Below are 27,953 nucleotides of genomic sequence, written 5' to 3'. Positions count from 1 at the left end.
TTCCCACTCGTTGTAGACCTCCTTTCTTTCTCAACTTACCTCCCTCCATCTCTCTCTAATCTATTAATGCTGTCTTGACATCTGCTATTAAACACACTCCTTCCATTCCACTAAATCACGCATGAGTAGTAAGTAATGATTCTGTTCATCTTTAAATTGTTTTTATACAACACTTTACATACAGGTGAAATCTCCTTATGTCATAGCCGTATAGTACTTACGTAATTCATAAAAATCAAACATGGCAATTCTTTTTCAAAGGGACCAACAACCTCCTTTCCTAACACCCTTTATACATTTATAAACGTGGCGTACGCACAAAACGGGGCTGAAAATGTGCGTACGCCAAGGTGTTGATTTATAAAAAAACTACTTGACGGCAGAACGCAAACTCTGACCCAAGCGTACGCACATTTTGGAGACATTGTGAATTGGCGACGCAGATGGTGAGGTGGTGAACTGACTGCAGAAAGTACACGTGGGAATAACGATTACTCATAATATGTTCAAGTATTGATGCCTCACACACATTTTTTCATTCCATATGATCCATATTATCATGAAGATTAAATCCAGCAGTGATATTTGCACTTGTACTGAGTTAGAATTGTTCCATAAACACCTTGTAAAATTCAACTCAAATCTTTAATAAAAATTTGTTCTTAATGCTTAATCGGCGCTGTCTCACCGTCACATTGTCCGCTACACAGCGCAGGAGGAGGAGATGGCCCAACTGCATGGAATACAGGATAGCATCAAATACCCTAGCATTAGATAACGGCAGAACACAGTTATCTAAGCTGATGTTGTTCCAAAATACCCTGGTTTATGGAGACTTCAATATTCATCTGTGTTGCCCCTCAAACCTATTTGCTAATGATTTTAAAACCCTTTTGAAGTCTTCTGGCCTTAATCAATGCATGGAAAGGCCGATACATCATCTTGGCCACAACTTGGATCTCATCATCTCCTATGGGCTTTCAGTTTCACTCAAAGAAATAACAGAAACTGGTATCTCAGATCACTTATATTACAGATGTAGCGCTTTTTAGATCCAAACTCAAAACCTATTTGTTTAGAATGGCTTTTAATACGTAGTAGTGGTGTGACAATTTCCCTCTCCTCCTCCTGTTTTTATGTAACCTTTTCTGATTTTACTGTTTTCTGTGTTTCATTCTTTTTATTGTATGATATGTTTTATTCTTGGTTCCTGATGTAAAGCACTTTGGATACCTTATGGTTGCTGTAAAGTGATATATAAATAAATGTTGATTGATTGTTAAATATTACCTATATTCAAGGTCTCCACTGCTATGCAGATGATGTCCAGCTCTACATATCCACTTAATCCATTGCCGACTCACTCCACCCTGACCAACTGCCTCACTAAATCAGGGATGCAAGCCAACTGTCTAAAACTGGACAAAAGGTCTCACCAAAACTATGTACACCACCTCCCTCACCATTAACAGCTCCATTCAGTCTCCCAGCCCTCGCATCTGCAACTGATACATGCCTTTAATACATCCAGAGTCCACTTATACAGTAGTGTTCTTCATAGAACATCCTCCATTGTTGATATGACCATATTCATGTTTTGGAGACAGTAGAAACTAAGAATAACACTGTTAAAGATATAATCTCTAGTTAAAAACAAGTTAAAACAGTGAGGCTATGACAGCTGTTGCATTGGTCAGCTGATGTGAATTTCAAGCAGGTAAAGAAGCCCCTCCACACCACTAGACATATGGGCCAGGGCTGCCTTCAAGTGAAAATATGAAGGAAGCACTGGCCCAAATGGAAATATTGTGATTACGAATTCATAGCATATAAGCGAACCATGAACTATCCTAGATGAGATTCAGAAATGTAGAGGGGCTGGACAGCATTGAAACTGTGCCAACAACTGCAGTAAAACTGATGATACTGCTCATATATAGTATATTATGTTGGTGCTGTGTGTGGGCATATTCTGACCAAAAACACTTGGATTCTTGACAGGTTGTAATTATATCTTCCAAAGACAGATGCAGGTTTTCAGAAGGAGAGCACTTCAAGGCTAAGAGTGGAGAAAAAGTCTGAAACGTCCTGTCCGTCACACATACAGTATTCACAGCTGGCCGCTCTCTCTGTGGCCGTGGTGTAGTAATAATAAGTTAAGAGCGTCAACAGTTCTCTCAACAGTTGTGTAAATGTGTGTGAATGTTTATCTGATGAGCAGGTGGCACCTTGTACGGCAGCCTCGGCCACAGTGTATAAATGTGTGTACATTTACACATACTGCATGGTAACAATAATTAGTAATTATGGGTGTTCACATTGTCTTGGAGGCCACAAGACAGTATTAGATCCTATGCAAACAGACAGGGACACACGCCGTCAAATGCCCAATACTGCAGCAGGATGGGTGGTGGGAGCTAAAAGCGGACAGATTAATGTGCATCGCAGCAGGAGGCTGTCTGCTATAGTGCGATTGTTGAATTTGGAGTAACGATGTGATTAGATTAGAGGTGCCCAGAGGACTGGACTGAAAGATGGAGAACTCATCAGGCAAAGGTTAATTTAATACCACAGGGCATGATTAGTTTCAAGTTTAAACACTCATGCACACACTATTTTCCCGTGAGTGAACATTTTCAGAGGCCACTGAGTGGCTTCGCAGTTTCAGAGACCATCCTTCAAATGGAGAACCCGGGTTCAAGCCCCAGCAGGTCAGCAAGCAGCCCTCCTGCTGAGTTACCCCAGAGCAAGACACTGGAGTCCTCCCAGCTCCAGGGCTGCTGTTTTGTAGCTGATCCTGACCCCTGACCTCCCTGTGGAGGGAGCGGGGGATGAGGCAAAAGGATTTCCCTTTAGGGAGGAATAAACAATTACATTATTATTGGTGGGCTGAGTTGATGACATAAAATATGACGGCATTTGGGTAGAAGATAATATTTTACATTAAAAGTGTTTTATATTATAAGCTTTGACTACTTCCAGGTCGGGGTGAGGGAGTCAGTACCGATGGTAAGTAAAACTAATTGCAATTGTGTCTTTTCCATGTTATAAATCTATTTAACAGGATGCTGTATCAGAGGTGAATATAGAGTAGTATTGCTCAAAAGTGGGCAGGCTGAACAATAACATGGAAAGGGAAAAAGTATTGAACCCACTGTGTAGTTATTGTAGATGATGCACTTATCCATGCTAGGCTCTTTCCAAATTGCCGTTGGCAGGGTGCAAGTACACTTAGGGAAAAACACAGGCTTTTCCTTGCCGTACCATGTAGCCACTATGTCCTTAAAAGAAATAAAGCTGCAGGTTGTACTCGAGATGAGGAGCGGTAAATGCTGTTTAAAATGATAATTTAATCATTGTTCAAACATTTTATTTTACAGAGCCCAGGAGGTGAAATGTAGGAAATTATTGATTAATCAACCTAATATTAGTGTCACATAAGCTTGCATTACTTGTTTCCCCAAATGAGTCATGCACGCATATCAACTTGCTAAGAAAGGTGCATTAGTGCAGTAAAATGTTCTAACACTGAAAACATATTTATAATGGCTCTGAACACCCACACAGGTGTTTTTATTTAATCTAGCTGATTAGACCTCTTCCCAGGACTATGTGGTTGTGTATAAACTGATTGATTGACATCTTCCTGAGCCTCTTGTTAGCTTTGTTGCACCTGTTAGGGACCAACACATTCTCACTCCCAGCGTGTCAAATACCGATCTTTGGTCAGGTGCCTTTGGAGTTTGTTACCGACGCAAAAAAAGTCTCCTTTACAGTAGTGTCTAGCCCTATGTCATATTTAGAAGTGCTTGGTCGGGACTCTTGGCGTCACTTTTTGACGCTCTGGGTCGGGACGTACGTTTAACTGACATGCGGCACAAGAGCGGGACGGTTAGGTTTAGGAAAAGATCGTGGGTGGGGTTACAAAATGTCCATTTTAGTGACACGCGGGACGAGGACGGGACACAAACCCTGGTCTCCTGGGTGAAAGTCCTGTGTTGTTTGACCCATCCACCCCCCTTATGCGGATTTTCTGTATGTTATACTACTCGTCACCTTACAGCGCTGCAGTCCAGCTGTTGCTCTGCCCGGTGTCAAGACACGATGTGAGTCTCCTACACGATGTGAGTTGGGCATGTGAAGAACGGCGCACATGTTTGCCACGGTTATACCACATGAACAATGTGACTGTACTGCAGCGCAGTAGTATTCGCAGGTCAAGTTTTAAAGTCAGCCTAGATTTATGTGCTCTAATCCTCCATACCTCGTCCCATCTCTTCCCCCTTCACAGAGGAGAGCATTCAGCCATACAGAGGCAAAGTTACTATACTATTATTTTTAGCATTATTACGTTACATTATTACAGCAACGAATACCATGTTTGTTTAGGGTTGTTGTTGTGCTAAAGTTTTAGCCGCCATGTACCGGGATGTGCTTCCTGCGATGTACAGTATTATTTGATGTCCTGTGATCGCCACTAAGATTTTATAAACATTTCAGCCGTTATACAGTTTTTCTCTTTGCTATAAAAAAAGATGCTTGGAAGAGTGGAAAAAAGGAGTAGAATCATAAGAGCCCAGCCTGACACATGAACTATGCTCACATGAAGCACCTACATGTAAAACCCCAAAATAGTCCCCACGCATCTGTCCACTGAAAAAAGGCAGTGGCATTCACCGCCAAACTGAACAAGCTGTTGCTCTGCATTTTTGGACATTTTGGAGGGACATACTGTAGATAAAATAGATCATTGATAAATAAGTATTTAGGTAACTGTTTTAAGGTGTGTATCTGTTATTGCTACATTTTAAAAGTAATGTTCCCGAGCAGTACACTCTGGGTGTGCATGTGTTTAAGAGGGAGTTTCATACCACGAGTGTTCTGATGGTTTCCATGGTGATCTGGCAGGTCGTTCTAATGATATTTGATGCCCCGCAGACAATCAGGCTTTTCCCAATAGAGCCCACTGTAATTGGTCCCAATAGGGGAGAAAATGAATTAAATTTAACTTTATTATTAGTATTCATAATTTTTTTTTTGGAAAGTTGAGAAGAAATTTGTCAGAGAACACTCAATGAGTCATAAATCATAAGAGAGCAAATTAGATACTGACAGTGTGAGGAGTGCAGCTGGAGTCAAGTGTTTTTCTGAAATAAATTAATAATAGAAACCTGTAAACGTGAGACGCTATAATTAATACTGTCGTGCAGTGTCTTACAATATTATGTACAATGATGTGTATTTAGTATTTACTCAACTTTGGTTCACTTTCAATTTACATCGACTGCTGTTTCTTTTTTGTCTCCCCTCCCCCAGAAATGATGAGGGGTTAGTGGATTTATGTTTGGTCTGATGCTAGTGTTATTTACCTGACTTCACTTTCTTTAATGTGTCCCGCTAGTTCTTCGACAAACTTTTCTCCTTTCATCCAGTAGATAATAGGCCTTCTGTTTTCTCCACTGTAGCCGAAAAACGCCTTGCATTCCAGACTGAGAGGCATACCTGCAACACAAAACACAACGCTGTTATAATACAGACAACAGAATACTGAGGGAACAGCAACATTATTCCCACTTTAGCAACTGCAGTCCAGGCTGAGGGTAAACACAATGAAAACTGCCATGCATTCTGCAATATTCTGAGCAAAAGAAGAGAATGTTAATCAGAAAATCTGGAGCAATACAATTAGGTTCTTGTAACTGCTAAGGCTTGAAGGTGATAGTAGGAAGCCTGCTGCCCCCCTCAGGAACCAGTACAGCGAGCTACTGTATAGTAGGTGTGCAGCAGGGTGCCTGCTTGGAGACTCTTCAATTGGGGTAATAATAAGTGGCAGCCTCCAGGCCTGAGAAGTGAAGCCACTAGTTACTAAAACCTGCAGTCTTTCTAATGGCCAGCAGTGGGCAACTCCACCGGTTGCAAAAAGAGGTCAGATGGTATAGAAGTGTATAGAATGGTTGTTAGGTAAGAGGTAGCAGGGCTGGACTGGGACAAAAAATCGGCCCTGGCATTTTTGGCCCAGGCGGCCCACACCCACCGTGATTGGTCAGACACATTCCCTGCAGACAGTCCTCTTAAATTATGCGTGCATTCTATGATACGAGTTGCCTAGTGTTCAGCGTTCATGTGATAGTTTTGGATCCTTCAAGAGGGGTTTCATTTATCTGTTGATCTTACACTTAAATAATTAATTCATTAGAGTTATGATTTGTATATTTATGGTATTTTTTTATTTTTATTATTGATATTTGATATTGTATTGCCATTATTGTTATTATTACTATTTTGCTTAATATTGGCTTAGCAACGTTAAATTTAATTTTAACTATTGTAAGATTCATATTTTGTCGCTTTGGACAAAAGTGTCTGCTAAATACAATAACCATAACCATAACCCTTCCCAAAAGCTAGAATAAAGCTGAGAGTAGTATATGCCCTGGAAAAGAGCACCAATACAAGAGAAGCTAATTAAGCCATTCAAGGAACACTGATGCTTGTATCAACACTGATTTTATAGATCACACAGACGTTTCAGCTAGCCAACAGGCTAACCGCTAGCATTTTCAATGTAAGCTTAAACAGATAGGTCACCTGACAGCCACTGACTTTAATGTTACAGACAAACTGCTTGTTGTCGTTATGACGTGACACACACACACGCACGCACGCGCACACACACACACACACACACACACACACACACACACACACACACACACACACACACACACACACACACACACACACACACACACACACACAGCCTCCCTCTCTTTCTGAGAGTCCCTGTTAATTTGCCTACTCCTTACCACATTGTCATCTACTCTCTCTTCCATCTTTTCCTCACTCGCTCCTGTGGCCCTCTCATGGTCACTTGCCTCCTCCTCGCGGCTTCTTCCCTGTCATGATGCTGTTTCTGCTTCTCTGTATAACCAGCCACCTCTCCTCCTCCTCTACTTCAGGTAATGCTGATGTTGAAGCAGCTATACAGCCCCAAACATTTCCTAAGTTTTTGAGGAATCCGCCTGTAGATTCTTAATATTTTTCTCCTGTAATTTCTCTGTACCTCCCTTGCACTTTAGTGGTTGTTTGTCCATTTTAACGTGGATGCTAAACTTCCAGCATAACTATTACAGCTCGTGTCTCAGGGCCGGGAGGCGTGGCCTTAGTGGGATTCGTAAATTTGCGGCCCGGAGTGCGGTAGGGGGTTCCTGGATTTGATTGGGTCAGGCGAGTGGCAATAAAGAAAATTAACCAATGGGCCGCTGTGAATTCTTTAGGGGCCGGCCCGGCCAAAAAAATTAAAAAAAGGCCTATTTATATCGGCGATTCGGCCCAAAAGTGCGTCGGCCCACCGGGAAAATGCCCGGTATGCCAGATGGCCAGTCCAGCCCTGGGTAGGGGTCCTACCTACATATGTATACATACATACTGTAGCAACCATGGTATGTTTAAGGTTAGGGAGATATCACTGTAAATTAAATGGCGTACATTAATGGCAGGTCTGTGACAGAGCACCCAAGTCCGGTCTCATGCATGAAAAAAAAGAAATAACTGACAATACTAGAACCACACACACACACACACACACACACACACACACACACACACACACACACACACACACACACACACACACAGTATCCACACATGCTCTCACACACCCTCCTGTAAGACCTTGAAAAGCACCACTCTGTGATTACAGCTATCAATGGTGATGATGGAGTATTAATGAGCATTCTAATGAGCGCTACCTCGTTAGGCAGTCAATTAGCAGATAATTATGATAGACCTCAGTGTTATTATAATGATAGCTCTATCAGCACAGTCTAGAGTGTGTTTATCTGTGTGTTTGTTGTCAGACAAGCACTTGAACTGACTGTTAACACTAAACACATTTACATTTTAGACCTTCAACGTGGCTGAATGAAGAGTGAGTCAGAAATGGTTTGTTTTGAAAATTATCGGGTTTTTTTAACCAAACATTTTGACTGGATATTTCCTCAACGCAACCTGTTTGGGTTTATCCGTCACACCCCATGATTCAACAGTTAGTTGTGGCCCAAATGCTGCCCGTCACGTCGTAGCCTAACTTTCTTTTTAGTAAGGCCCAATAGGCTGTTGCAGTGTAGATTCCCATCAATCAAACAAAAATCACACCATTGTTTATTTATATTTTTAATGTTTTAATGATAAAGAATGCAACATTAATGCAACACAAAATTAGCAACTATAATAATATAAGTAATTTTTTTAAGAGGTCTGTGCCTCAAGTGGGGGGGGGCACAAGCATTTTTGGGGGCGGGCCCGGCCCCCTATGGCCCGCCCATAGCGACGGGTGTGCTTGGGTCTATGTTAAGGACTAATATGGAATTTGCTCTCTGAAGATTTTCGACTTTAACTTATGTCTCTGTTACAGGCTTATATGGGCTTTGTTCTATTCTTGCTTTCTACCCCCCCACATAACTACGTCTTATGTTACACCATGCCAGAGCATATATACCTTGTTTCAACAGCAGAATGTTACAGTGACTATTTTGAGAATTGGGAAACCGTCCTCTCCAGATCTTCTGCTGGGTCTGTAATTGATGCTGAATTCTTTGATGTAATAAATCTTTTACAATCAAGAACAGTGTGAGCGGATTCCTACTCATACATCACCGCAGCATCGCTACTAAAGATACCACACTGACAATGAGTGAGCGTCATGTGGCGACGACAATTAAGTTTAGGCACCAAAACAACAGGTTAGGGTTAGAAAAAAGGTTGTGGTTCGGACTACAACACTCCCGGCACACAAACGTGCGCTACCTGGTGGAAGTCTTGCGTTTTCCCCACTACGCAATCTCTGCTCCATAGCTTGAAAGCCCTGTGTTTTATGACCCACAACAACACACACAATGGGACAGAAGCTTAATTCTCTGCTTACTACACTATATTTTACACAGGAAATAGTTGTTTGCCGCTATAATAATGTTCTGAATGTCGAATACGGCCCCTTTAATGTCCGACATTCATAACACGTACATGCATGTAAAGCATCAGCTAGATTTGAGTATCCGTCTAGACTGTGGTTTGCCCTTGGTTCATTTTGTAATGCTGCTATCCAAGCAAGAGGAACTGCTGGTTATCAGACATCGACATCTGTTTCCTTCTGCCAGCAAAGCCTTGTGTTTTGTGGTTGGCACAGTCTGCATTCTACAACAACAAAAAAAAAAAAAAAAAATCACTCCCTTTTTTTGGTTCCCACCAGCCAAAGTTAACCAATTGAAAATCAAATAAGTCCTCCACAGTGACACTCAACATGATTGGCGTGACCGTGCTTCCATATTAAGCAGTGTGTTAAGTGCCTCTATTGTGATGTTTCTAGTGTTTAACCTGTTCAAATCCACCTTTCGTCTATTTCCCTTTCCCAAAGGGAAAAGCTTATAACAGAAGAACTGCAAGGCCAAAATGCATGTATGAGGCTTCATTTGAAACTTTAATTCTTCTAGTGTAGGAAAATGTGCTTGATTAGCATGTGATTAAAACACAACATACACTACAGCAGTCCAAACTGCTCAAAAAAAACATACCTTGTGCCACACTATACAGAACACAACACATAGCCTTCTAGACCTAGTCAACAATACCGCTATAAAGTTTCAGAACTCTAGTGTTTACCTAATGGGAGCTAGGGAGTCTTCAGTATTTGGCATTACAGGTGTCACTGGTGTGCCAAAATCTCTCCGAAACCAGCGACCCCGTAGATGTTAACAGGTTTCAAATTCAGTTGATTTAGAACATTGTTGATTTAGGTTACTCTTCATCACCACCAGATTATTAGAAACAAACACAGAACGGAGTACAGGATACAAGTGCAGTCTTTCCTCCATGTTGATTTTGTAGTGGCGGCCCACCATGGCAGAATTTCTGCCACCACGGTATCAGAATTAGGGCTGTACAAAACATTTAGTCGCGGTTGCCTTTTAAATGATCCTGCCGACATAATGCACCCCCCACATTGCAATTTAACAACAAGTAGAACTATTCAGAGGTTATTGGGCCCGTCCAGTTTAACTCCACATACTGTTGTGTTGATGGAGTTTATCGTCAAAACGTTTCGCTTTCTTCCGAGTCGACTATTAAACGAACAGCTCCACCAAAAAGGTCACTGGGGTGGGTCCGTTCTAAGTGTAGGTTTTTCGGACAGACCTGCCCCCACTGCTAAAAAAAAATCCTAAAGGAAACACTGGAGTGTCATACCCACAAAGCGTGACAACCAAACACCAGCGCTGGTCTCTGACCGATATATGAACGGGTGTTTAAGCTGCACTAATATCTTATATTCTTTATATTAACAATGCATTCAGTTACTGTGTAATGGGAAAGGTGTCGCTGAGAGCTCTGAGAATTACCAGCTGACTTTAATGTTTCAGTCTCACAGCTCTCATTAACTTCATTTCCCGCCGCAGCATGCAGCTTTTTTTAATTTTAGCTCTGATGAACCTTTTGTACACGAGCTGCTCAGCAGACAGACAGGAAAATCAACCCTTTTTTTGGACACATTTTTCTATGCTGTTTTTCAACATTTTTGACAGTTTTTTTTTTTTTTTTTTTTTTTTTTTTGTCGCTTCTTAAAACATTGTTAGTGTCTGTATTCTGCGGTTTTCTAGGCTTTCAATGCCTTAAGTCGCTTTTTTCAATGTTTTTGTCCCTTTTGTCCCTTCCTTTGTCATTTTAGTCAACATTCTTTGACGTTTTTTTAACATTTTAATTACAAAAAAAGGGTCCATGCGCCGGGTGCATGGTTCAAAGGGGTTGTACTTAGTGTCTTCATTAATTCATAGGTGTGTTTTGGGCGTAACATGCAATAAACCAATCAGAGATGATCTCCCATTCCCTTTAAAAGCCAGGCGAGATTGGACCTTGGCGCATTGCTATTATGATGGTGGATTTGCACCGTAATATTTTTATTTGTAATCTTTTACATGTGTGTGTGCTGCTGCGCTTCCCTGTCTGTGTGTAACATGCATAGTTTGCGCACTGTGCACGAGTCTAGGCGGATTTTACTAATTGTTAAAATAACAATGAAATGCTGCATTATTGAATTTAGACCAGGTTTTTGTTGGTCTGGCGCAATCACTTCCCGCGGCCTCAAGATAGCAATACGGCAAGAATTCAACTGAACACACCTCCCTGTAAGACCAGCTCGCCCATGGGTGCACAGAGGGCGCAGGTGCATTTGCTATTTAAACAACGTGGGTGCTGGACGTCTTAAAATAACAAAGACACTGTGCCGGGTGCAAGATATTGCCCTAAGACCCATAAAATGGATGACAACAACTTTCTTCAAACTTCTCACAGAACGGAATGCAACATTATTCACAACACTAACGTTGCTCTCTGTCAGCTCGATGTGTAAATAAGCCACTGTTTTATATATTCTCAAAATGTTGGGCTGACCTGACATTATATGGTGCTAACAAGATTCAATATACAATATGTAGCACCGTATGTTATGTTACGTCTAATATTGCAACAACATGTTATCTTTATCTTTCAGTTCCTTCAGAATCTCCGTTTTGTAATTATTGGAGCCATTATTGTAGAATTAGCTGTGGCTATTAAAAAAACAAAACACATTTTTTTTTCCACTTTTGTGTTATTTTGTGATGAATGGTGGTGAATTTTTAAACAGCTGTAAAAAACTTTTTTCAAAGAACATGCAATTAAATTGAGTGACGGTAAAACAGATTTCTTTTTTTTTTTTGCACTTTAACGAGTTTCCTTTAGATATTCTTACAAATATTAAACAAAAGTTTTGGATAAACACACTTTTATATCGTTACATAACTTATTTCTTAAATTAAAATGCATTCCGCACTAAAACTCAGAAATTGTATTTAAAACTTGTTAATTACAACATTTATCTCCATATGCTATATGCTGTTTGAACATCAACTTATTTTCTGCCAAATAATAATAATAATATATTAAAATATAATAAATTTTGTGTAAAGGTATGAATTTTCAGTCAGTTTTTGTGATGGCAAGATCCCAAATTCCTGGAGAAAGTGATGTTTCGTGAACCGTGAGAGGAAGGGACAGAGGAAGGTGGGAACATTCAGAGACAGTCTGAACGTCTTTGGTTCTTCCCCCGTAACTATTGGAGCTACTTTTCACATCATTAGTCTGGTTCACTTGTTGACTCGTTGGGTTCCCCCGTTCTCTCCCGGCTTTCCACTTCTTCTAATCACTGAAATAGATTCTCTATCTCCGTGTCTTCTCTTTGGCTCCTTTGCTCTTCTCTCCCCTCTGTGTCAGGATTACCTTCTCTTCCCTAATACTCCCTCTCTATGCCTTTTCAGTCTTTCCTCCCTTCTCTCCCTTGCACCTTTCGTTCTTTGTTTTTTTTTTAATTATCTCTACCCTCTCTGTCCGTATACAGACCTTTCACCAATACGGAAACACCTCTGTCTCTGTTAGATGTTGTGAACAGTATGTGTTTGATGGGAACAAGTAAACCCAGGTCCTGTCCACCTCGAAATGACATATTGGGAAGTGTCCCAAAGGGGATAACAATTACTTTTCAAACAGTAAGGAGTACAGTGAAATACATTATTGTTAAACACTATCCGTATGCGTAAGGAAGAAGAACAGTTAGGTGAAGGAAGAGCGAAGTGAGACAACCCTTAATGAGGGAAATGAATCACTCTCTCACACACACACACAGGTTTGTGGCACTATCTTTGTAGGGACCCATCATTGACATAATGCTGTCCCTTTTCCCTGGAAACCCAGTGGTGTCAGGGGAGCAGCGTGCTCCAGTATAGACTAGAGATGGATTTTTTTTTTTTTTTTAAATAAGAAGAAAAAAAAAAAAAAAATCACATACAGACGAGAGATATTTATTTCATTTATCAGTGAATGAGTACTGTTAGCGTGGAGTCCAATTTTAACAAAACATACTGCAGTGTATGCTAACATACACAGACAAGCTTGGCAAGCACCATGCTAGGGGACACATGGGATTTTACTGTTGATACATTCTCATCCCATAACAGGCAGGCAGCTGACTTATAGAAAGTTGACTGGTGCGGGATGATCACTCTGCCTCTGCACCTTCTGTGCGCTGCTCTTTTCATGCCCATCTGTTGTTGCAGCAAAGACACTAGCCACTTTGACAGCTAGCTGCAGCCAGATCAGGCTTGCGTAAGCACATTGTTTAATTCTGGCAACGTCATGCTCCAGTGAATCGGACCTAACTAACGCACGGATCCTTTCCACTTAAATCTCACAAACATTCTGCAAGACGTGCACACGGTGGACAAAAATAAGTCCAGACAGCTCCTCTAGAGCCAGAGTGTACTCAGCCTTTAATTTAGGGGCACCAATTATCAGATTTGGCTTAGAACGCCTGTCACATACCAGTGGTTCTCAACCTAGAGGCCAGGATCTTCAGCGGCTCACTAGATATATTTGGGAGGTGGCTAGGAGACTGAGGTGACAGAAAGAACATACTTGCTAGACAATTATTCTTACTTGTTTATTAGATAGAGATGATGCATAATGCATGTAGCTGATAGCTATTATTATGTAGGCCAGGGTAGGGGCTGTAGGTGATTGAGCACACTTGAATGCAGTATAATTCTGTGTGTGTGTGTGTGTGTATGTATATATATATATATATATATATATATATATATATATATATATATATATATATACCTGGACCTAGACATAATTTGGGAATGATTATATCAAGTATATTGTTCCATGTACCTATAGGTACATGGAATGATATAATTGATAAATAATTCCCAAAATTGGTTGAGAGAGTTTCTAGGGATTATGCTATTATGATGCTGTTCTTATCGAAACCTCCACACCAGGTAATCCTACAAGCAGTCAGAGGTGTGCAGTATAATCAGAAAAGGTGCACCGCTGCAGCCCTGAAGAAGTAGGTGCACCAAAGTGATTAGCATGCAGTCCTTGAGAACATCCAGGCTCAGACCCCCGTCATCAATATGAGAATAGAGTTGTGAAGTCGGAGAAAGCAGCGTACATGCCGTGAACAAGCTCCATTTTTGTTCCATGGGATTTCTTAGAGTACTATTTTTTGCTATTGTGAATACATTTCACATTCAGATTTTGCACACGTGGGCAGTAAAGTGCACTTTATTTTTTATAAAGCAGATCCAGGTGCGATATAAATACTGTGAAAGTATCAAACGCTCAGTCCACAGAGAAATGCACACAGCGCAAATTCAGGAACTGTGCCTTTAAATGAGCTGTCAGGACTTCTTTACTTTTGTGATGTCACAACTATACTATACTCCTCACATCACATCACTCACACACACACACACACACACACACACACACACACACACACACACACACACAAATATGTATCTCATATACGTCCTCCTACCTCATACGTCTCTGTGCATCTGTTCATTTAAAAGCACACACACTGAGTACGTTTACATGCACACCAATATTCCACTATTATTCCGAATATGACAATATTCCCAATTTGATACAGGTCATATAAACAGCATATTCCGATTGGATATTCTGAATAAGGCCTTTTTCCGAATATAGCATTTTCTGATTAAGCTAGGATAGCTGGGATAATCCGGTATTATTCGGGTTTTAGAGCCATTCTTCAGACATGTGTACAGCGCATTCGGAATATGCGTCTCAGTTGGGGTTTTTAGTTGGGGCTTTTGGCCTCTTGCCTGTTTATGGCTTATGGTCGGCTCTGTGCGTTGCTATGGTTGCTTTACACAAACCAACCAGCTAACAGTTTGCAAGCCGATAAGCCGATAAGAAGGAGAAACACAGCTACTTTTAAACATTATCAAAGACCTGGATATCAACAGGTTTTTGGATATGAGCACACATCGCTACGACAATCTTTTCAAGAAGTTGGTTGAAGGAATGAAAGAGGGACTCTGTGTTGGCAGGGTCAAACAAGTCCGCCACCGCTGGAAAACTTTGAAAAAAAAAAATCATATTTTTCACGGCTGCATGTAAACAGGAATATTAGTGGAATATTCACTTTCATTAGCCGTGTAAACAGCTTAATCAGAATATTGTCATTTTTGGAATAAGGGCAAAACCCGGAATATAATGTGCATGTAAACGTAGTCAGTCTTAGACCTTTAGGTGGTTTGAACAGTGTGTGTGTGTGTGTGTGTGTGTGTGTGTGTCAGGTATGGGGTGTATGGGGGTTGTCTTGGTAACAGCTGAGTTTCGGGTCTTGGGCTCCAAGGGAGCGCAGCTGCACATGGCAACACAGATGGTGCCACACACATGCATGCACATGCATGCACACACACAGACAGACAGACAGACAGAGACACACACACACACACACACACACACACACACGTGTCTGTGTGGGCAGCTGCAGCTGTAACCTGGGAGGCTGTTCACGCTTTCATTTTGTCTATATACAGACATCCTGCCTCTAAGAAATTCTTCCTTTTTAAGTTTAAATGCTTTTAGGGAAGCTGTGTACACGGCAGGAACGCTGCTCCTAAATCACATCCTTTGTGCCAACTACAGTTTTCAGGATTGCAGTTGTAATGCTTGAGTTTTTTTTTTATTATTTGTTTTCTATCTTTGTTAAAAGTGTTCATGCTTCTGATGGGCCACATTTCCCTGTACATCACTTTGCCAGTTATATTGTGTCTTGTTCTGCAAATTTTTTGTTTGTCATTTTCATCAGTTAGTAAATTGTGAGTTTCTGTTGGTGCACACCTCAAACGCAAAATGCACCACTGCCTGTGTATCAGAGACACAACTAAACACTGACTACTGACACTGCAACTTAGTCTGAAAAGAATCTTTGGCAATTTAGCATATTTTTCTTTCTTGCTGAGAGTTATATGAGAAGATCAATACCACTCCTGTCTGTATTTAATATAGTGCTACAGTGGAGCCAGGAGTCAATTTATTTAGTCTGTGTAAAGCAAAGTCAGTGATTTCTTTCTAAACACAGTATACCTGTTAGATAATACTTGTTAAAAATATGTGAAAAGAATGTAAACTGTGTAGTACTGAATTGTGTTGTTAGGCCGTTAAACAGTTTTTCACGATTTCTGTGTGCAGGATTTTTTTTTTGGCTAGTCTGAAATGATGAATCAATGACGCACTGGAGTCATGCGTAACATAACCCCCCCTTACTGTTTAAAAACTATGATACTACTAACATTGGAGCACATAGCATCAGTGTTGTTTCGTTCACACCGTGTGCTGTCCTACCGTAGACTGTGTGCTACTGGGTTAGCTGCTAACGAGGTTAGCTGCTGTCGATAGTCCGTTGCCACGGAGCGGCACTCCTTCTTTGGCTCGGGGTGTGTGTGCTGTGTCACCACGTGTGTAGTCTATATATCGACAACGTTTCATTTACGGGATTGTTCGGGTTCTGCCGGAAATTCCGCCGGATGCCCCTCATTTAGGCCGGATGTCCGTCACCTTCCGCTTTCTTTGCGTTGGCGTTCTAAACTCTGGTGGATTTATGAGGGCTGATAGCTCCTCAGATCTCTGCAGGGTAAATCTAGACCAACCCGTTCTCACTCCAAACTCGTAAAATTCGGACGTTTGGACAGTGGTTGTCAGCGTCAGAAGCGACGCAAAAAGCGCCCTTCAGCGTGTGTAGAACGCACGCAGCTACACGGGGTTTGAAGATGGCGTAGCACTCAGAGCAACAACGGTAGCGAGTAGTATGAAAGGCCGAAAATCCGCATAGGGAGGTTGGTCGGGGTGGTGGATGGGTCAAACAACACAGGACTTTCACCCAGGAGACTGGGGATCGTGTCCCGCGTGTCATGTTTCCTAAACTGTCCAACTGTCCCGTTCTTCTTTTCGCGTTTCATGGAAACGTACCTTTTTATAAGCCCACGCACAACCTTTTCCTTAACCTAAAGTGTCAAAAGTGACGCGAATAGTCCCGACCAATCGCGTTTAGATAAGGTGCGTTGAAGGGAGACTTTTACCGTCAATAACAACGCCAAAGGCACCTGACCAAGCATCCGTATTTTACGCAGTGGGAGTGAGAATCTGTTTTCCAGACAGCTAGCTAGACATTCTGTCCAATCTGTCCAATCTGAGTTTTCTGTTGCACGACTACTACAACTTTTGAACGTAGACATGTTCCACCAAAACAAATTGCTTCCCGAGACGATTGTGGTCTTCCCGTCAACCATAAACATGTTGTCCTTTCGTGTCAAATTTCTTTTTTTGGCGCTATTTTCTGACGTTTTTGTCCTTTTTTTAATACTTTTGGCACTTTTTTAAACGTTTTGGGTGTTTTCTGAAAACGTTTTGTTTTTATTCATGGTCAATAACCTAATTTAAATGACATATCTAATTTTTTAGTTTGAAAAAAAATTTTTTACTAATAGTTGAGATCAGAGTATGTTGAGTGAATGATAGACTAGTGTATGTCAAAGTTTTAAAAGCATTTAAACAGATTTTTTTCAAATGCTATGAAATTGAATAAAACAACCAAAATTCAATGGAATTTTGTGGTTGGAGGAGAATTACACCTTGCACCTATAGTTGGCTTTGAACTTTGGAGTGAGCCAGGCTAGCTGTTTGTCCTCTGCTTCCATTGGTTATGCTAAGCTAAGCTAATCAACTCTCCTCAGATGAGGATTCTTCTTTCCAACACGGTTTAGAATAGATGCCTTGCATACATAGTTAACATTATGAAATATCAGCAGATTGTGTGATACAAAGAGCAACCCAGTACGCTTTAAATCCACCAGCCAGAAGGGATAGCAACCACAAACCATTGACAAGCACACATCAGTAACCTTTTCACGGTGTCTTTTCACAGGTCAGGTCCGGTGAGATCTGAGCCACTTAATTCCCTTTAACACACTGAAATATTCATGCATGTGCACTTTTTAAAAGATTTATTTAAGTCCACTTGAAGGAAATAATTCACAGGGACATAAATATTATAGATGCAGTTAAATACATACAGAAAATCATGGGCCATTGGCATCTTCATAATATTAACCCTCCTGGTGTCCTTGGGTCAAATTTGACCCGTTTTCAAAGTTTCTGTATGAAAAAATATGGGTTTCTTTCAATGAAATTGCCCAAAAATAACATGGATAGTTCCATTCACGAAACCTCTTAACTATTAGTCAACATAATTAATACTTTCTGGGGGTTTTTAACTCAAGAATTAGGCATCATTTAATATGAATCAGGTTAATGACCATGAATTCCAAAAATAAGTGTAAAGCTAGCAGTAATGAAGTTGGCTAAGAAGATGGGTGATAATTTATACTTTATAATCAGGCAAAACAGACCAGGTCCATTTCGACCATGGTTGATGGGAAGACAACACAAGGATGAAGCATAACCCTCCTTTCTCTCACACACACACACACACACACACACACACACACACACACACACACACACACACACACACACACACACACACACACACACACACACACACACACACACACACACACACAGCTGTCCAATACAAACACAATCTGATTCGCTTCAAATAATCATTGCAAATGAAAACTTTGACTGGAAGAATCATGGCTAATTTTGAAAAGCTGATGCGAAAAAGTTTCATCAGAAGTTCTTCATTGATGAAAAACCATATTTAACATGTTTACATTGATATACAAATCCTCAGAGAGCACTGTGCAGATCTTCAATATAATTTGATATTACAATCACACTGGAGAGACTGAGTATTATTTAATATAACGTCAGATGGAGAATCACTTCGGGAAAAGCTAAGGCTCAATTTCCTGCCGAACAGGAAATGAAGCTGCCACAAAGTTGGAAAGAGACATATTTGATTATTCTGAATAAACTGTATATTTTCTCTCTCTTCCATTGTTTTTGCCTCTCCTTGTTTCCATCTCTCCACATCTAACTTTATCTCTCTTCTTAGCCTTCACTCCCCCCTCCTCTTCTTGATTCATCGCCACAGACACACACTCTTACGCACACATACGCTCATATTACCTGAGGTGATTCCCAGAGAATTAATAACTCTCCCAGGAAAGTAATAAAAGGAAATCTAGCCTACCTTTTTGTCCATATTTGGCCATTTCCTGACAGCTCTAATTAACCAAGTCCTTTCTGCTTCTATAGCTGACATTTGATTGGCTGGGGGGCTGGCCTCGTTAAGAACAGTTTTAAATTAACAGATGAAATTAGATGGGAGATTACTGCAGATATGCTTGACAAGGTTAATTAAATGACCAGTCATGAGGGGCTTGTTTTAAATCCGACGTCACTGACAGATTCAGAACAGATATAATTTGCCACGCCCGAGTTTCCGTCTGCTCTTAGTTTTCCAAAGTAGCTTTGAGTGGCTCTTTAACAAATGTAAATCATTGGCATGTTCATTTTAACATGCTTATTTGATTACCATAAACATATGTGTACTAGTTCTGATGCTCTAACCTAATCTAACCTACTAAGTTCTTATTTTCATTTTCGTGTTTCGGCGTTTTGAGACAAAAAAGATCTCCGTCTACACAATAGTTTACACAAGAGAAAAAGACCTTGCGCGCTCGCGGGACAATACTGGCAACATTGTCACTAGTTGCTTTTTTGAAAGAAAAAAAAGTAGCTAAGGGGGGTCTAAAATGTGCAAAGGCCTTTAGATCTGGAGGACGTAGTGGCAGCATTTGCCATTGCCAAGGTCCATAAGCAACATTTTTGTAGTTTAGAACATAATGGTGACGAACTCTGGTTTTCAGGGGCCCCCAAGGAATTCTTGCCCAGGACCACAACAGACCCTAGAATCGCCACTGTCCGTTGTATACATCTATGTTCTTTTTAAAGCCACCGGACTCCTTTGACGGAAACAGTAATTTTAACTCTCAGAACACGTTAAATGTACCGCTGCGTGGGACGTTTGTGTTTCCAAAGGGTTAGTAACTAACAAACAAACTAACCAATCGAGGCAGTGCTAGAACAGCAACTCCCGTGTTCAGCGAGATAAAATGAAAACAATGTTTTTGTCACAGGAGTCTGATGGCTTTAAAGAAGATTGTCGTAAAGGGCCGTTTGACGGCAAGCTCAAGCAGTCAAAAACATTCTCAATATACCATACACTTGAACAGATATTATTTATTTTTTAGATGTCTAAAATGTGTTTTGGTGCAACCCCCATCTTTAGCAGTACATTGCTCAGCTTCCGTGTCGGGACTCCCGTGTGCTTCTCCAAACTGGGGACGTGCCGACTGCCATCTACTTTGGGTAATACGCAGACTATGAATAAGTACAAAAAAATATCAAAATAATTATCCTATTGATGTGGGCAGAAATCCTACGCAGCCTGCAAAGAGAGTGTTATTATCCTGAGGTGTTTCTAATATTGTGTTCCCCTTTGTATGTCTAAAATGTGACACCCTTAATGCAGTATATGCAGCATATGACTATGCAGCCACAAGAATAGCCATGCAGTTAAATCGCTTCTCTTACAGTGTCAACAATAACCTATGCACCCTGCAAAGAAAACATTTACTGCAGAGCTCTTGCACTGCTTTTCATTAGATTGTACAGGTGTGTAATAAAGGGGTAACTCACTAATTGGAGTCAAAGTTTCTAGATCATGGCAATTTTGAGAGTATGGGCTGCTTGCTGCACACACAATACATCTGTGTGTCTGAGCAGAGGCCCTTGCAGAGGTACCTCCTGTCCAACCCAGAAAAAAAAAAAAAAAAAAAAAAAATCCAGCCACCACTGGAAATAAGCGAAAAAAGAGGAATCAAAATGATAATAGGAATGAGCAGATGGTTGTGGCCATTGAGGTTAGTTGACTGTGAGCTGAATAAAGAAACAAGAATCAGAAGGAGAAGTAAAATAAAGGAGACAGGAAGGAAAAGCAAGCGAGCCCACAGGAGGTTAGAAGTGCTAATAGTTTTTGTCTCAGTTGGTGTGTGTTGGGGGGGTTCCATGACAGAACTGGGTGGCAGGTGATACAACTGACAGCTGTTACCCAAGGGCCCCAAAACATCCAAGAGTCTTCTATTTCTCCACCTTGGGGCCCTTGGTTAACAAAGTAGACTAAAAGAAGGATTGCAAATTAAATTTGGTCCCTGAATTCTGAGTCTTGTGGTTTGAGCACCTGGAGGCCTACAAGTGCCTGGACAATTTACATTTAGTATGTGGTTTCAGGCTATTCATATTACTGTAGCATTCCCAGCTGGACAGCTGCAGGTTGACGGGAGAGAAATACTTACTAAGTTAATATACTATACTAAGTTTTCTTTGTTGGTTTCATGTTATTTATCCATCCATCTTCGTCCGCTTATCCGGTGTCGGGTCGCGGGGGGAGCAGCTCCAGCAGGGGACCCCAAACTTCCCAACAACAACAGCAGAGAGCAGAAGCCAGCAGGCAAGTGTTATTTACATAAACTTCTGGTGTACTTACAAACTTTCCAATCCATCGTTTTATGAGTGCATAACCTATATATACTAGTGTAGACCTTTGGTATCATTTTGGGAATTATTAGTGGGGTCATTTAAGAGATAATAACGTGGGTCCATTAGCCCCTGCGCTAAGCTATTCAGCGGCTAACGCTACTCTACGCTAACTCGCCCAATGTTATACCCAGGTGAAAAAAGCTTCTGGGGGGGTGTTTGGCTCGAGGTCATGGTGCAAAGGACCCTAGGGTAAATTACTCTGAACCATCACTTTAACCAGCTCCAACTGGGGGATCCCGAGGCGTTCCTAGGCCAGGTTGGAGATATAATCCCTCCACCTAGTCCTGGGTCTTCCCCGAGGCCTCCTCCCAGCTGGACGTGCCTGGAACACCTCCCTAGGGAGGCGCCCAGGGGGCATCCTTACCAGATGCCCGAACCACCTCAACTGGCTCCTTTCGACGCAAAGGAGCAGCAGCTCTACTCCGAGCTCCTCACGGATGACTGAGCTTCTCACCCTATCTCTAAGGGAGACGCCAGCCACCCTCCTGAGGAAACCCATTTCGGCCGCTTGTACCCTGGATCTCGTTCTTTCGGTCATGACCCAGCCTTCATGACCATAGGTGAGGGTAGGAACGAAAACTGACAGGAAGATCGAGAGCTTTGCCTTTTGGCTCAGCTCTCTTTTCATCACAACTGTGCGATAAATTGAATGTAATACCGCACCCGCTGCGCCGATTCTCCGGCCAATCTCCCGCTCCATTGTCCCCTCACTCGCGAACAAAACCCCAAGGTATTTGAACTCCTTCACTTGGGGTAAGGACTCATTCCCTACCTGGAGTAGGCACTCCATCGGTTTCCTGCTGAGAACCATGGCCTCAGATTTAGAGGTGCTGATCCTCATCCCAACCGCTTCACTCTCGGCTGCGAACCGATCCAGTGAGTGCTGAAGGTCGCAGGCCGATGATGCCATCAGGACCACATCATCTGCAAAGAGCAGCGATGAGATCCCCAGCCCACCGAACCGCAACCCCTCCCCACCCCGACTACGCCTTGATATCCTGTCCATAAATGTTACAAACAGGATTGGTAACAAAGCGCAGCCCTGGCAGAGGCCAACCCTCACCTGAAACGAGTCCGATTTACTGCCGAGAACCCGGACACAGCTCTCACTTTGGTCGTACAGAGATTGGATGGCCCTGAGAAGAGACCCCCTCACCCCATATTCCCACAGCACCTCCCACAGTATCTCCCGGGGGACCCGGTCATACGCCTTTTCCAGATCCACAAAACACATGTAGACCGTTTGGGCATACTCCCAGGCTCCCTCCAGGATCCTTGCGAGAGTAAAGCGCTGGTCCGTTGTTCCACGACCAGGACGGAATCCGCATTGTTTCTCTTCAACCCGAGGTTTGACTATCAGCCGAACCCTCCTTTCCAGCACCTTGGAGTAGACTTTACCAGGGAGGCTGAGAAGTGTGATACCCCTCTAATTGGCACACACCCTCTGGTCCCCCTTTTTAAAAAGGGGAACCACCACCCCGGTCTGCCACTCCTTTGGCACTGTCCCAGACTTCCACGCAATGTTGAAGAGGCGTGTCAACCAGGACAGCCCCTCCACACCCAGAGCCTTGAGCATTTATGGACGGATCTCATCAATCCCCGGGGCTTTGCCACTGTGGAGTTGTTTGACTACATCAGTGACTTCCACCTGGGAAATTGACAATGATCCCCCATCATCCTCCAGCTCTGCCTCTAACATAGAGGGTGTATTAGTCGGATTCAGGAGTTCCTCAAAGTGCCCCTTCCACCGCCCTATTACCTCCTCAGTTGAGGTCAACAGTGTACCATCCTAACTGTACACAGCTTGGATGGTTCCCCGCTTCCCCCTCCTGAGGTGGCGAACAGTTTTCCAGAAACACCTTGGTGCCGACCGAAAGTCCTTCTCCATGTCTTCTCCAAACTTCTCTCACACCCGCTGCTTTGCCTCTTTCACGGCAGAGGCTGCAGCCCTTTGGGCCCTTCGGTACCCTGCAACCGCCTCCGGAGTCCTCTGGGATAACATATCCCGGAAAGACTCCTTCAGTCGGACGGCTTCCCTGACCACCGGTGTCCACCATGGTGTTCGTGGGTTACCGCCCCTTGAGGCACCTAAGACCCTAAGACCACAGCTCCTCGCCGCAGCTTCAGCAATGGAAACTTTGAACATTGTCCACTCGGGTTCAATGCCCCCAGCCTCCACAGGGATGCACGAAAAGCTCCGCCGGAGGTGTGAGTTGAAAGTCTGTCGGACAGGGGCCTCCTCCAGACGTTCCCAATTTACCCGCACCACCCGTTTGGGCTTACCAGGTCTGTCCAGAGTCTTCCCCCACCCCCTGACGCAACTCACCACCAGATGGTGATCAGTTGACAGCTCCGCCCCTCTCTTCACCCGAGTGTCCAAAACATACGGCCTCAGATCAGATGAAACGATTATAAAATTGATCATTGACCTTTGGCCTAGGGTGCTCTGGTACCAAGTACACTTATGAGCATCCCTATGTTCGAACATGGTGTTTGTTATAGACAATCCATGACTAGCACAGAAGTCCAACAACAAACAACCACTCTGGTTTAGATCAGGGAGGCCGTTCCTCCCAATCACGCCTCTCCATGAGTCTCCATCATTGCCCACGTGTGCGTTGAAGTCCCCCAGCAGAACAATGGAGTCCCCCACTGGAGCCCCATGCAGGACTCCAGTCAAGGTCTCCAAGAAGGCCGAATACTCCGAACTCTTGTTTGGTGCATATGCACAAACAACAGTCACAGTTTTCCCCCCCACAACCCGCAGGCGTAGGGAGGCGACCCTCTCTTCCAGCGGGGTAAACTCCAACGTAGTGGCGCTCAGCCGGGGGCTTGTGAGTATCCTTCAGGTTCATAGGGACACACAAACCTCTCCACCACGATAAGGTGATGGTTTCCGGAGTTATTTATGTTATTTATGTACCAGAAATACCATAAACCATATCGTAGCAAACATAAAATATCTATATTTATAGTATGTTTAAGATGCTGTCATTCATACATTTGCTTAATGTGTTTCAATTTAGTATGAACGGGTGTTGTATAAGTTATGTTCCTACTAGGGCTGTCAATCGATTAACATTTTTAGGCTCAATCCCAATTTTCTGTCTTACACCTTCCCCTTAGTTTTGCACGTTCACGTGAGAGCAAGAGCTATCCCAATTCTCGTTTTGATGGAGGGATAGGGCTAAGATATCCCTTAAAACCAAGCACTTTCGCAAGCTTACTTGACACCAAGGGCTACCCAGAATACACTGCGCAACCGGCAACAATGGCGGCCAGGTCAACCAGAGAGTCCCATAAATGTAAGTATTTTCGGCTTAAATAATTGATTTAAAAATTATGTCTTGTTTTGTGCTCTACACAGTCCTGTAAATACAGTATATATATTTGCAACCATGTTCTTAATTGAAACGTTTTTAAAAATCACTAGTTTGCTACGCTAACGTTACATTGCTGATTTGCACAACAGTTCCGCATGACTGTCATAGTAAGCTCACGATTGATCGCACATTAACCGCACATTTATTTATCTATTCTAAATGTACTTTTTTTTAAATATGTTTTTGTGCCTTTTATCAAGCTGTTTTTTTTTATTTATGGTCAATTAACCTAATTTAAATGACATAATACCTAATTTTTGAAAAAAAAAAAAAAAAAAGCAGAAATTATGAATTATTTTGACTGATAGTTAGGATCAGAGGATGTTGAGTGGACCACAAGCTGAGACATTTAAAATTCAATGAAAATAATAATTTATTTGACCTGCAAAGATCGTTGTATGGGTTCCGTTCAACATACATCCATGCATCAGTAGTCATGTTTCCATCTAATTGTCAAGCGAATTTTAAGCAAACTTTTAAAATGTCGCAAAAAAGCAAAAAAAAAAATGCAAATTGATAGGTGAAATAATCAAGCTTGCATGTACTCAAATGTATTTTCATATTTCATATGTTCTATAATGTGTTATTACGATCTAGGTAGAAGGTCACAGTGATGCAAAGAGGCCTATGCGTGCGAAGATTGGATCTGATCCAGATGTTTAAGTTCTGTGAATAACAAGTTAGAGGCCCTTATTGATTTAGATATCCAGGGTTGTTATGTATTCTGAAAACCAATATCTGAATAACAACTTATGTAAGGTTCATCTATGGCCTTTGGAGGGGCCTACAGGATCCTTGAGTCTATCTGATCATGGGACCCTTACAGTGCTAGGATGAGATAAACTAGACTACGCTAAGCCTAGTTTCATCACAACTTGACGTTACGCATGGTTGTAAATTGCAAACTGGCTTGCTAAATCAAAGAGTTTAGAAGCTAAGTTCTTTGGCTAAATGGAGAGAGGTAGCATTGTACAAGTTGTCCACCTGTGCAGAATACAGGCTTGTGGCAGAGACATTTGGGGTCAGCAGGGGTAAAGCGTTCTGGCAGCCCTAGTTCCTACATTATTAAATGTTTCATTGTGTTTGACATTTTGACCTGTCATAGCAGGAACACACACATGTGTTATGCTAATAGCAGTAATGATGGCTCTGCTCTATTCAAGTGTTCCAGGATAGAGTCCGGATCGGGAAAATTTTTCTGTCCGAGCCCGGCCCGCGTCCGACAGGCATTAAGAAATTTATGTCCAAGCCCGACCCGAGCCCGACACAGTTAAAATCTTATCTTTTTTCCTCTCATACTAATGACGTAGGTTGATGTAGGCTACGTTTATTTGTGTGAAAAGCCCTTTTTTATTAAGCAACTGTAGGAAGGCATTCGGAAATGTCAGCAGATGAGCGCATCAGCACATACGAGGCAACAAGCGCACGTTAATAAGCTGTTAAAATGTTCAATGTGTTAACCTCTCCTGATCGCTTCATTTCCGACCATGATCAGAAAACCGGGGGAGACTCGTTACCTCCAGGGCCGACGTTATAACATGAATAACCACTAACTCTGCTCCGGTTGCATCTACAACACGTCTGCTTCCTCTTTTTCTATCTCTTTTCTGCCACTTACCACACACACTCTCTCACACACACACACACACACACACACACACACACACACACACCCACATGCACTGAGCTCTCTTAAAAGGAGCCGCAGCACCATTTTACAACAAATTCCTTAACGCGCTGATGTGACCGAGCCCGACCCAACCCCGACCATAATTTCTAAATATCTGTCCGAACCCGGCCCGGCCCGTCGGGTACCGTCGGGACCCGTCTGCCTTGGGTCGAGTATCCATGCCTTATTCCAGGAAGCCATGCCAGTGTGACAGCATGCACAATACCAGGACCCTGAAACTGGAGCAGTTACATAGAATTCAGCCATCATGAATTTTATTATTTACACCTGTGTTTTTCCTACTGTTTTTCCTACATTATTTCAAACTTGTCTTGGAGTCTGACTGAATTTAAACACAGAAGTTGGATTAGCGATTGTAGCCAACTAGCGTACATACAGATGTCCTTCCAGGGTAACTTGCTGGGTCCCTAAACTAGCTGCCTGTTCATGTGCACACACTGGTTTGATCACATGTGTGTTGTGTACATTTAGTTGATAATATCTAAGTAATAGCATGAGAAGGTTTTTTCTTTTATTTATTTTTAGGTTATTGTCTTCCAGGGACATGGATATGTCTGAAATCAGTCCCTATTTACTATAGAGTATACTGTGCACTGTATTGTGTGAAAATGTTTCGCCTATATAGTGCTGTCAAAATGTCCACAATGGACACTTTCTGCTAACAATTGCACATTGCAATGTTCCACATTTTACAGATGAGAATAATACCATTGTGTGACTCTACCAAATCTCAATTTACTGCCCACTATTGAGTAAACTACTGATTGTCTATTATATAGGGAGTAGTGAATGAGTGAACAAGGGAGTGGTTTTGGACACAGCCTAAGTGCAATGGCTGGTTAACCAGTGAATTATTCTAAATTCAAATTCAAATGTATTTGTATAGCACCGTATCATACAAAAGCAGTTCAGAGTGCTGTGCATAAAAACAAAATAAAGTAAGCAAAAATAAGCAAACAGATACATCCACACATCCATACAAACATACATACCGTACAAATAGGGTGTGTTCATTTAAGAAAATGCTTGAGTGAAAAGGAAGTTTGGTTTTAACAGAACACAGTCTGAGATCAGCAGGCAAACTGTTCCATTCTTTGGGTGTATACATACTGAATGCCATCTCAGCAGACTTTCAAAGTGCACACATGGAGGAGATTTCCTGACTGAGACTGTAGAAATCTGCTGGGCTTATAAACTGACAGCATGTCTGAGATGTACTGTTGAGCCAGACGAGCAGCAAGGGCTTTGTAAACCAGAGGAGGATTTTGAATTGTATTCTGAAAACAACAGGTAACCAATAAAGGTTTTGGAAGACTGGAGTTATACGGTCTGATCTTTATGTCCTGGTTAAAACTTGTGCGGCAGAGTTTCCCACCGCCGCGCGGCAACCACCCGGAGTACCT

The 27,953-nt window shown here is 42.1% G+C and overlaps 1 protein-coding gene across 6 annotated transcripts in view; it reads right to left on the bottom strand.

Moving 5' to 3' along the window:
* il1rapl2 (interleukin 1 receptor accessory protein-like 2) overlaps positions 1–27,953 on the bottom strand; it is a 602,282-nt gene that overhangs the window by 50,092 nt on the left and 524,237 nt on the right. For all 6 annotated transcript variants that reach the window (XM_028589415.1, XM_028589418.1, XM_028589417.1 and 3 more), the window contains one exon: positions 5,370–5,502. In XM_028589415.1, coding sequence (XP_028445216.1) covers positions 5,370–5,502 — 133 coding nt within the window. The remainder of the gene's footprint in view (positions 1–5,369; positions 5,503–27,953) is intronic.

The sequence above is a fragment of the Perca flavescens genome, chromosome 10 (assembly GCF_004354835.1).
Source record: "Perca flavescens isolate YP-PL-M2 chromosome 10, PFLA_1.0, whole genome shotgun sequence".
Taxonomy (NCBI): domain Eukaryota; kingdom Metazoa; phylum Chordata; class Actinopteri; order Perciformes; family Percidae; genus Perca; species Perca flavescens.
Note: the sequence above shows the minus strand (reverse complement) of the source record. Positions and strands in the feature narration are given on the sequence as shown.